The sequence below is a fragment of the Aquarana catesbeiana genome, linkage group LG12, assembly GCF_042186555.1.
Source record: "Aquarana catesbeiana isolate 2022-GZ linkage group LG12, ASM4218655v1, whole genome shotgun sequence".
In the NCBI taxonomy this organism is placed as follows: Eukaryota; Metazoa; Chordata; class Amphibia; order Anura; family Ranidae; genus Aquarana; species Aquarana catesbeiana.
In genome coordinates this window covers 47,507,807-47,519,807 of record NC_133335.1, presented here as the reverse complement: position 1 = coordinate 47,519,807, position 12,001 = coordinate 47,507,807, and the positions used below count along the sequence as shown (strand labels likewise).

Sequence of the window (12,001 nt, the reverse complement as noted above, 5' to 3'; positions counted from 1 at the left end):
GTTAGAGACCTTGCGCTCCTCCACCTTCCGTTTGAGGATGCCCCACAGATGCTTAATAGGGTTTAGGTCTGGAGACATGCTTGGCCAGTCCATCACCTTTACCCTCAGTTTCTTCAGCAAGACAGTGGTCATCTTGGAGGTGTGTTTGGCGTCGTTATAATGTTGGAATACTGCCTGCAGCCCAGTCTCTGAAGGGACAGGATCATGCTCTGCTTCAGTATGTCACAGTACATGTTGGCATTCATGGTCCCCTCAATGAGCTGTAGCAACTGTAGCCAGCAGCACTCATGCAGCCCCAGACCATGACATTCCCACCACCATGCTTGACTGCAAGCAAGACACACTTGTCTTTGTACTCCTCACCTGGCTGCTGCCACACACGCTTGACACCATCTGAAACAAATAAGTTTATCTTGGTCTCATCAGACCACAGGGCATGGTTCCAGTAATGTCCTTAATCTGCTTGTCTTCAGCAAACTGTTTGCGGGCTTTCTTGTGCATCATCTTTAGAAGAGGCTTCCTTCTGGGATGACAGCCATGCAGACCATTTTGATGCAGTGTGCAGTGTATGGTCTGAGCACTGACAGACTGACCCTTTAACATCTGCAGCAATGCTGGCAGCACTCTTACGTCTATTTCCTCAAAGACAACCTCTGGATATGATGCTGAGCACGTGCACACATCTTCTTTGGTCGACCATGGCGACGCCTGTTCTGAATGGAACCTGTCCTGTTAAACCGCTGTATGGTCTTGGCCACCATGCTGTGGCTTAGTTTCAGGGTCTTGGCAATCTTCTTATAGCTTTGGCCATCTTTTTGTAGAGCAACACTTCTTTTTTTCAGATTCTCAGAGAGTTCTTTGCCATGAGGTCCTATGATGAACTTCCAGTGACCAGTATGAGAGAGTGAGAGCAATAACACCAAATTTAACACACCTACTACCCATTCACACCTGAGACCTTGTAACACTAACGAGTCACATGACACTGGGGAGGGAAAACGGCTAATTGGGCCCAATTTGGACATTATCAGTTGGGGGTAGGGATAAGCTGAACACCCCCCGGTTCGGTTCGCACCAGAACCTGCGAACGGACCGTAAATTCGCACGAACGTTAGAAACCCATTGAAGTCTATGGGACTCAAACGTTCAAAATCAAAAGTGCTAATTTTAAAGGCTAATTTGCATGGTATTGTCCTAAAAAGAGTTTGAGGACCCGGTTTCTGCCCCAGGGGACATGTATCAATGCAAAAAAAAGTTTTAAAAACGGCCGTTTTTTCGGGAGCAGTGATTTTAATGATGCTTAAAGTGAAAAAAAAGTCAAATATCCCTTTAAATATCATACTTGGGGGTGTCTATAGTATGGCTGTAAAGTGGCATGTGTTTCCCGTGCTTAGAACAGTCCCTGCACAAAATGAAATTTTTAAAGTAATAAAAGTCATTTAAAACTGCTTACGGCTTTAATGTAATGTCCGGTCCCGGTAATATTGATAAAAATCAGTGAGACAAACGGCATGGGTACCCTCCCCCGTCCATTACCAGGCCCTTTGGGTCTTGTATGGCTATTAAGGGGAACCCCGCACCCAAATTAAAAAAAGGAAAGGCGTGGGGCCCCAGGCCCTCTGAACAGCAGTATACGGGCGGTGCAAACAAGACAGGGACTGTAGGTTTGTTGTTAAGTAGAATCTGTTTGTAATTTTGAACTGGTATATTTTTAAAATGTAGCTCCAGCCAAAAAATCTATTTTTAAGCTTTTTGGAAAACATAGGGAAGGCTTATCACCCCTGTGACATTTGTTTTGCTGTCTGTGCACCTCTTCAGAAGATTTTACCTCACTTCACTTCACTTTACCTCTGTCCCAATGACAAATGTTTTTTGACAATTTGGGGTTTTTAGTGAAACAAGGATTGGTGATAAAGCATCAGTGGAAAGGAGACACGTTTTTCCCATATTAACTCTTACAGGAGAGAATTTCCCTTCCTAAGGGTAGATTTCATCTCACTTCCTGTTGTCTCCTTCCGTTTGCAAGTAGGAGTCGTTTGTAAGTTGGTTGTTTGAAAGTAGGGGCCTGCCCTATATACTCTGCAGAAATTGGGGCCTTAGGTGTTGGTGTTGTCACAACACTGTAAGTCCTCACAGTTACTCTTGGTGGGCGCAGAAACGGGCCCTGCAGTGAAATATTAGATCAAGAATTGTAATTACATGCACCTGTTGAACAGGGGCAGAAAAATTGGGCCTTTGGTGGTGGTTGACACAACACTGTAAGTCCTCACAGTTACTCTTGGTGGGCGCAGAAACGGGCCCTGCTGTGAAATATTAGATCAAGAATTGTAATTACATGTCCCTGTTGAACAGGGGCAGAAAAATTGTGCCTTAGGCACTGGTGCCACAACACTGCAACCCCTCACAGATACTCTAGTTGGAGCGCAGGAACGAGCCCTGCTGTAAAATATTGCATCAAAAATTATAATTACACACCCCTGTTAAACAGGGGCTGAAAAACTGGGCCTTAGCCACTGGTGGTGGCACCCAGAACCAAAAATGTTCTTACAAGCTATCAGCATGAAAATTGAGGAGGAAGAGGATTGTCACTCAGCATAACAGGATAGTCACTCAGCATCAGCATAGGAAGTCTTGAAGGGATCTGACATTAAAAAAAAATCAATCGGTTACATCAGCATCAGGTGCTTGGTAGTTGGTGATCCAAGACTGATTCATTTTTATGAAGGTCAGCCGATCGACCGATTCGGTGGACAGGTGCACCTGTGAACGGTTATAAAACCTCCAGCAGCACTGAATGTGCGTTCCGAAAGAACGCTGGATGCAGGACAGGCCAGTAGCTCAATTGCATACTGTGCAAGCTCTGGCCAGTGATCCATCCTCAAGACCCAGTAACCCAGAGGATTTTCGGTGGGAAAAGTGTCAAAGTCAGATCTTGCCCCTAGGTATTCCTGCACCATGTAAAACAGATGCTGGCGATGGTTGCTGGAACCGATAATACCTTGGGGCTGCGGACTAAAAAATTGTCTGAACGCATCGTTCAGACCTTCTCCACCGCTCCTTGTTTGACTGACCGAAACCTCAGCAACACGTTGTCCAGGAACAGGAGTTTGTAACCTCGCAGTCTCTGGGAACGCGTTACACAGACCTTTCTGCAAGGCCTCCCGAAGATGTTTCATCCTCTGCTCCCTCTGCGACGGCAAGATAAGGTCCGCAACCTTACCCTTGTAACGTGGATCAAGGAGGGTTGCCAGCCAGTATTGATCCCTCTCCTTGATACCACGAATACGAGGATCCTTCCGCAGGCTTTGCAGGATCAGGGAGGCCATGCAGCGTAGATTTGCTGAGGCATTCGGTCCGGAGTCCTCTGGGTCAGTAAGGACGACATGATCCGCAGCCACCTCCTCCCAGCCACATACAAGTCCATGGGTTTCTTGGGACTGTAAATGATCCCTTAAAGACTGCTGCTGATGCTGAGTGCCAGGCTCCACTTCCATGCTGACGCAATCCTCCTCTTCCTCCTCCTCCTCCACGTTCTCTTCCTGTGTGATCGGCGGGCATGCAGGAACACTGTCTGGATAAAGGGGGTCTTGAGAGCTAAGGAAGTCCTCCTCTTCCTGCCTCTGTTCTGCCTCAAGTGCCCTGTCCATTATTCCACGCAGCATGTGCTCCAACAGGTGGACAAGGGGGACAGTGTCACTGATGCAAGCACTGTCACTGCTCACCATCCTCGTGGCCTCCTCAAATGGTGACAGGACAGTGCATGCATCCCTGATCATGGCCCACTGGCGTGGGGAAAAAAAAACAAGCTCCCTTGACCCTGTCCTGGTGCCATAGTCGCACAGGTACTCATTGATGGCCCTCTGCTGCATGTGCAGCCGCTGCAGCATGGCCAACGATGAGTTCCACCTGGTGGGCATGTCACAGATTAGGCAGTTCTTGGGCAGGTTAAATTCCTTAAGCACACCAGCTCAAGCACCGCATGGCATCTTTTGGCCTGCGTGCTTGCATAGCCCCTTGAACGCCTACAAAGCACCGCTGGTTCCGAAGTCAAATCAGCACAGGAAGAGGACATGGAGGAAGAAGAAAAGGAGGGGGTGGAGGAGAGAGGTGTGGCAGAATCACCACTAGTAGCATTTTGGAGGCGTGGTGGCAGAACAACCTCCAACACTACTGCACCCTGTCCTGCATCCTTCCCAGCTGCCAGAAGAGTCACCCAGTGCACGGTGAAGGATAGGTAACGTCCCTGTCCATGCTTGCTGGACCATGAGTCAGCGGTAATATGCACCTTACTGCTGACTGCCCTGTCCAGCGAGGCCAAGACATTGCCTTCCACATGCCGGTAGAGAGCCGGAATCGCCTTCCGTGAGAAAAAGTCGCGTTTGGGAACCTGCCACTGAGGAACCGCACATTACACAAACTCATGGAAGGGGCAGAGTCTACCAACTGAAAAGGCAGCAGTTGAAGTGCTAGCAATTTAGCCAAGCTAGCATTGAACCGCTGGGCATGTGGATGGCTGGGAGCAAGCTTCTTTCGGTGGTGAAATTTGCCTGGTACAATCTGATGTCGGTGTACCGATAGCAGATTGCCCCCAAGTACTTGGCTGTGACACACCTATTCTACACCTTCATTCCTTTCAGTGCAGGTCTCAGAGAGGACTGAAGGTATAGTGGGGTTGGAGATCCCTGCTGATGAGGAGCAAGGAGAGGTCCTCTTTGTTCTTCGGTGTGGGTCTTTTAGGTACGCTTGCCAACGAACTGCATGGCAGGTCAACATATGTCTGGTCAAGCATGTGGTACCCAAGCAGGAGATGTTTTGGCCACGAGAGATACGCTTGAGACATATGTTGCAAATAGCAAATAGCAGCGGTGGGATCTGATGCACTCGTCTCAAAAAAGGCCCACACCAAAGAACTTTTGGAATAACGTGCAGAGACAGCAGTGCCCTGCACATGCGGAGCTCTGCAGTGTGATGCAGTTGGTGTGCTGCCCTTAAGCTGGCCCCTGGAGGGCATCCTGCCTCGTTGGTGATGTGCCTCCTCCTCCTCCTCTCTCCTATCAGGCACCCACGTGGAGTTAGTGACCTCATCATCCCCTCCCTCCTCATCACTGGAGCAAAGCTTCAAAACGCTGGACATCCTCCTGGAGCATGTACCCAACACTGTGGTCAAACAGTACGGGGGACTCCTCAGGAGGACATGGTGGGGCTAGGGAAGGAGTGACTGATGCCATTGAGCCGAGGGAAGAGGCCGCATTGGCAGCTGCTTTGCCAGACAAAGTACCCTGAGCCTGGGTGAGAGAGGATGAGAACGATGAGGACGGTTCGGTCATCCACTCTATCAAGTCTTCCGCATATTGCGGCTCAACACGAGCAGCTGCCAAAAAAAAGGGCAAGCGTGTCCCACAGCCACGTGCTGATGAGGATGCACCGTCTCCATGACCAGCACTGTTGCCTCTAAACACAGAGCCTGCTTGCCCTCTTTTATTGGCTTGTGACTGTCTGCCTCTCCTTGTTGGCCTTCCAGACATACTAATGGCCTGCAGTGAGATGTAGCTGCACAAAGCTGGGATGTATATATATATACTGATACTGCAGCTAGCAGAATCAACTGCCTGCCTGTAGTATTATTAGTATGAGAACACCAGCAATTGTCTTCAGGTAGCTTTAGATGCACACTGTGCAGAGGACGCAGTACACTAACTGTAAATACTGTAACTGCCTGCCTTTGGTATTATTAGGAGCACAACAACAGCAATTGTCTTCAGGTAGCTTTAGGTGCACACTGTGCAGAGGACGCAGTACAATAACTGTAGATACTGTAGCTGCCTGCCTGTGGTATTAATAGGATCAGAAGAACACCACCAATTTTATTCAGGTAGCTTTAGGTGCACACTATGCAGAGGACGCAGTACACTAACTGTAAATACTGTAGCTGCCTGCCTGTGGTATTAATAGGATCAGAAGAACACCACCAATTTTATTCAGGTAGCTTTAGTTGCACACTGTGCAGAGGACGCAGTACACTAACTGTAAATACTGTAGCTGCCTTCCTGTGGTATTAATATAGGAATAGAAGAACACCACCAATTTTCTTCAGGTAGCTTTAGGTGCACACTGTGCAGAGGACACAGTACACTAACTGTAAATACTGTTGCTGCCTGCCTGTGGTATTAATATAGGATCAGAAGAACACCACCAATTTCATTCAGGTAGCTTTAGGTGCACACTGTGCAGAGAACACAGTACACTAACTGTAAATACTGTAGCTGCCCGACTGTGGTATTAATAGGAGCAGAACAACAGTAATTGTCTCCAGGTAGCTTTAGGTGCACACTGTGCAGAGGACGCACTACACTAACTGTAAATACTGTAGCTGCTTGCCTGTGGTATTAAAAGGATCAGAAGAACACCACTAATTTTCTTCAGGTAGCTTTAGGTGCACACTGTGCAGAGGACACAGTACACTAACTGTAAATACTGTAGCTGCCTGCCTGTGGTATTAATAGGAGCAGAACAACAGCAATTATCTCCAGGTAGCTTTAGGTGCACACTGTGCAGAGGACGCACTACACTAACTGTAAATACTGTAGCTGCCTGCCTGTGGTATTAATAGGATCAGAAGAACACCACTAATTTTCTTCAGGTAGCTTTAGGTGCACACTGTGCAGAGGGCACAGTGCACTAACTGTAAATACTGTAGCTGCCTGCCTGTGGTATTAATAGGAGCAGAACAACAGCAATTGTCTCCAGGTAGCTTTAGGTGCACACTGTGCAGAGGACGCACTACACCTTCTGTAAATGCTGTAGCTGTCTGCCTGTGGTATTAATAGGATCAGAAGAACACCACTAATTTTCTTCAGGTAGCTTTAGGTGCACACTGTGCAGAGGACACAGCACACTAGCTGTAAATACTGTAGCTGCCTGCCTGTGGTATTAATAGGAGCAGAACAACTGCAGTTGTCTCCAGGTAGCTTTAGGTGCACACTGTGCAGAGGACGCACTACACTAACTGTAAATACTGTAGCTGCCTGCCTGTGGTATTAATAGGATCAGAAAAACACCACTAATTTTCTTCAGGTAGCTTCAGGTGCACACTGTGCAGGGGACGCACTACACTAACTTGTAAATACTGCAGCTGCCTGCGGTACTGTACTAATAGGATCAGAAGAACACCACTAATTTTCTTCAGGAAGCTTTAGGTGCACACTGTGCAGAGGACGCAATACACTAACTTGTAAATACTACAGCTGCCTGTGGTATTGTACTAATAGGATCAGAAGAACACCACTAATTTTCTTCAGGTAGCTTTAGGTGCACACTGCGCAGAGGACGCACTACACTAACTTGTAAATACTGCAGCTGCCTGCGGTACTGTACTAATAGGATCAGGAGAACACTACTAATGTTGTTTAGGTATCTTTAGGTGCACACTGTGCAGAGGACGCACTAAACTAACTTGTAAATACTGCAGCTGCCTGCGGTACTGTACTAATAGGATCAGAAGAACCCCACTAATTTTCTTCAGGTAGCTTTAGGTGCACACTGTGCAGAGGACGCACTACACTAACTTGTAAATACTGCAGCTGCCTGCGGTACTGTACTAATAGGATCAGAAGAACACCACTAATTTTCTTCAGGTAGCTTTAGGTGCACACTGTGCAGAGGATGCACTACATTAACTTGTAAATACTACAGCTGCCTGTGGTACTGTACTATTAGGATCAGAAGAACACCACTAATTTTCTTCAGGTAGCTTTAGGTGCACACTGTGCAGAGGACGCACGACACTAACTTGTAAATACTACAGCTGCCTGTGGTACTGTACTATTAGGATCAGAAGAACACCACTAATTTTCTCCAGGTAACTTTAGGTGCACACTGTGCAGAGGACGCACTACACTAACTTGTAAATACTGCAGCTGCCTGTGGTACTGTACTAATAGGATCAGAAGAACACTAATTTTCTTCAGGTATCTTTAGGTGCACACTGTGCAGAGGACGCACTACACTAACTGTAAATACTATAGCTAATAGGACTAATAGGATCAGAAGAACACCAGCAATTTTCTTCAGGTAGCTGTAAATACTGTAAAACCACCTGCCTGCCTGTCAGTAGTAGGTCAGTAGTAGGAAGAGAATAACAGGAACGGATCTAGCTAAACTGAATACAGTGTGTATATATATATATATATATATATATATATATATATATATATATATATATATATATATATACACACACACAACACCTAGGATGTATATATATACACAATACACTGTAAGTGCAGCTAACTGACTCGCCTGCCTACTCTATCTAACCTAAATCAAATGACACAGTCTCTCTGTCTATCTATCTCTCTCTCTACGCCAGAACACACTACACAGGGCCGCCGTGCAGGCGGCCTTATATAGTGTGGGGCGTGTACTAAACCTCCTGAGCCAAAGCCATTGGCTTTGGCCAATTGCGGCTCTCTGTACAGACGGCGCTGTGATTGGCCAAGCATGCGGGCCATAGTGCATGCTTGGCCAATCATCAGCCAGCAATGCACTGCGATGCTGCAGTGAATTATGGGCTGTGACGCGCCACTCGAATTTGGCGTGAACTGCCCATATCGTTCAGAATTCAGCGAACGGCCGAACAGGCAATGTTCAAGTCGAACATGCTTTCGATTCGAACACGAAGCTCATACCTAGTTGAGGGACAGAAAATTTACACTGTTATACAAGCTGTACACTCACTACTTTACATTGTAGCAAAGCTTAATTTCTTCAGTGTTGTCACATGAAAAGATATAATGAAATATTTACAAAAATGTGAGGGGTACACTCACTTTTGTGAGATACTGTGCATTAATCCAATCTGAACCAAAGTAACTTTGTATATTATATCAATAACTGGAATTATTCTTAAAACACCACAAGGGTACAGATAGACAGTAATGGGGTTACAGAGCATCAAGATAAGCAGAAAATATTACAGTATGTATTGGCCTGGTTGATTAAGAGGATAACTGGCAACTGTGGTTTAGATTAAAGTGGTACAATATGCTAGGATTATGTGTGTTGAAGGTCGTAGTGATGATGGTGATTGTTATGTTGCAGGATTGTACATCATATGGCATTTATCGCTATTGCTAGTAGCAAGAGGAGGAAGAATAGGAAAAAGCACAGGTCAAAAAGAATCCAGCTGAAGGATGGAGAAAAGAAGGAGTAGTGGAAAATAAAAGAAGAGTGGAAGAATAAGAGGAGGGATGGGGTTGGAGGGAAAGAATTAAGAATGAGAAATTCAGGGCCAGGAGTTGTAAACCAGCCGGGTCTAGCCAGGCATATGGCAGCCTTGGTTTTGTGGAGGGTGGGGTGGTCTCAGAGCGAGAGAAAGGAATGATCTAGGTTTATATGGTGATTGTATTCTAGCCATGGGTACTATGTTTTGAAAAATTCAGGATAGGTGTCGTTAGGAATTGCAGTAAATTTCTCGTGCACCATAGTGACTGTTTCACCTCCACAAAGTTAAGGGTCAGTTGCTTCCAAGATTTGGCCAGTGTTCACCTAGCAATTAGAAATATGAAATCCGCTTGTTTCTTTCCGCAACTGCAGAGGTCAGAGATTGGCTTATGTGACAAAGCTTCCCAGGGATTCCACATCTGTAGTTTATAAGACAGGCTCTGTGAAATGTGTGACACAGCACAGCAGTGCCTACTACCAGAATACAAGGAAGTACATGTGTAGGGAACTTCACAAAGTTTACAAACTTCAAGATTGTTCAAATAAACAGGGAGCGGTTATGGGTCATTGAAAAACAATGTGGAAATTAATATAATGATTAAAATTTAAGCTATGATTTCTTACTGTATTTTTCCTCTCTGATATCCCTTCCTCTTACCTCAGGCTGTCACGGTGGTTCAGTGGGTGACTCCGGATGGACAGAAAGAGATTCCTACGTGGTGGATAATCCTAGGAGTTCTTGGGGGGCTGCTTATCTTGGCATTGTTTGTATTTGTCATGTGGAAGGTGAGCTGCAAAATGGCCGCTGTCATATCAACTGCTTTCCCATAAAAGTCAATCTAAGAAATTTTTGATTCACTTATTATAAATAAATATTAATGTTTTATCATTTTATTTTGTAGCTGGGATTCTTCAGAAGGACACTACCTCCATCAGATGATCAGGAAGATTTAACCGAAGACAAATAATGGACTATTTACATTTTATTGCCTGTGCTTTTTAAAAAAAAAATAGAAATTAAATACAAATGTGTTACAGTTTTGTACATTATTGTAAACACTCTGTAATTGTTTATCATTGCCAACTTGCTATTAAAGTACTGAAGTATTAGCCTTTGTAACCTTTATGTTGTATGTGTTATACTTGTAGATTCTCTATAGTTAAAATGGAACTAAACCAATTGATTTAACGGTTTCCTAAAACATTGCTTACAAATGCCAGGAATGATAACCATCACAGTTGCTTGTGCATGAATATCAGTTTAAATGTGCAGCAACATGGCAACTGCAGAGCAAACATAGGCTAAGATGGCAGCTTCTAGGGGGGTTTAGTTCTGATTTACGTTACCGTGGTCTCCATTATAAAAATTAAAGGGAAATAAAAAGATATGTTTTTTTTTATGTATAATGTGACCCATAACAGCCAATCAGATGCCTCTTTATTTTTTAAACCGCACTAGATAAATGATAGGAAGGTTATGGGAGCCCATCCTCCTGCTGGCCACACAAAGTGCACTTTGTTGGATATGGAAAAAAATAGCGCAACCGGCCTACATACGAGTAGATCAGCTTTATGGTGAATTTAAGGCATCAACCTGAGGCCCTCAACCTGTGGCCCTCCAGATGTTGTGGAACTTCAAGTCCCATCATGCCTCGGCCTTTGGGAGTAATGCTTGTAACTGTCAGCCTTGCAATGCCTCATGAGACTTGCAGTTCTGCAACTTGTGTCCCCTGAAGGGACACAGGTTGAGCACCCATGATTTAAGGAAAGCCAGCGTTGAGAGATTTCAAATTGCTGCGGTTTTTGTTTATGTACGAAGACACTAAAGCTAAACTCCAGGCAAACAGCTAAAAACACACATGACATACATATAAGGTAGATGTTTACCAGCTGTGCTTGCAGCACTGCCATAGACAGGTGATAGACCGGCCATAGATGGTTCAAAACCATCTATGGGCAAGCTGATTGTACCCAAGTTGATCCTTCTATAGACTTGGGTACAACCAGCATGTCGGATTTTCGGTATGTGATTATTGCCAGTGGCTATAGCTGCTAGCAATAATCATCGTGTTCTCTCTCTTGGCAGGGGGGAGCCATCCCTGCCTGGGGGACACAGTACGGCTTCCTCCATCAACACATCAGTGTTTGCAGGAAATAAAATTGCACCATTTATGGACTGCCTTAGTGATGATGAGTACCCATTGAAGATTAGAGGTTTTGCCTTTTTTTTTTTTTTTTTTTTTCTTATACAGTTTTTATCCCATTGTTTTTTTTTCCTTTGTAGACCCTGGTGCTATATCGCCCCTGAAGAGTGTTCAATACACGAAACGCGTCGGACTTATTACATGCACCAGACAACCATATACTTATAAGTTTTTTATCACCCTATGACTACTTTAGTGAATATTCCTTCCAGAATAGTATTATTCTCCCTGCATCCATTTTGGGGCTGTTTACCATGTTTACCATGTATCAGTTAGGATGTGACTGCTACACGACTTGTTATAACTATCTACACTGGAACTACAATTGTGTCATTGCAATACTATGTATCAATAAAGTGTTTTATGCTATGTTTGACTGTCCCCCTGGTCTTCTTTGCTCACCTCATTTAAAGTCCCAACTCTCCTGTTTTATGTATTTACGTATAGGGATGGAGACCTAGTGTCTCATTTAAAGTCCCATTTTTTCTATATTTAGTGATGATGAGGGTTGTGCCGGGTAATAAGGTGTTAGTTATAATGGCGTTTGTCCCAGGTTATGAGGAAGGGAGGTTAGT

The 12,001-nt window shown here is 45.0% G+C and overlaps 1 protein-coding gene across 1 annotated transcript in view; it reads left to right on the top strand.

Moving 5' to 3' along the window:
* LOC141114176 (integrin alpha-IIb-like) overlaps positions 1 to 11,797 on the top strand; it is a 162,022-nt gene extending 150,225 nt beyond the window's left edge. Inside the window, exons 29-30 of the mRNA XM_073607709.1 lie at positions 9,886 to 10,008; positions 10,125 to 11,797. Of these exons, the coding sequence (XP_073463810.1) occupies positions 9,886 to 10,008; positions 10,125 to 10,190 (189 nt within the window). The 3' untranslated portion in view covers positions 10,191 to 11,797. The remainder of the gene's footprint in view (positions 1 to 9,885; positions 10,009 to 10,124) is intronic.
* The last annotated feature ends 204 nt before the right edge of the window (positions 11,798 to 12,001 follow it).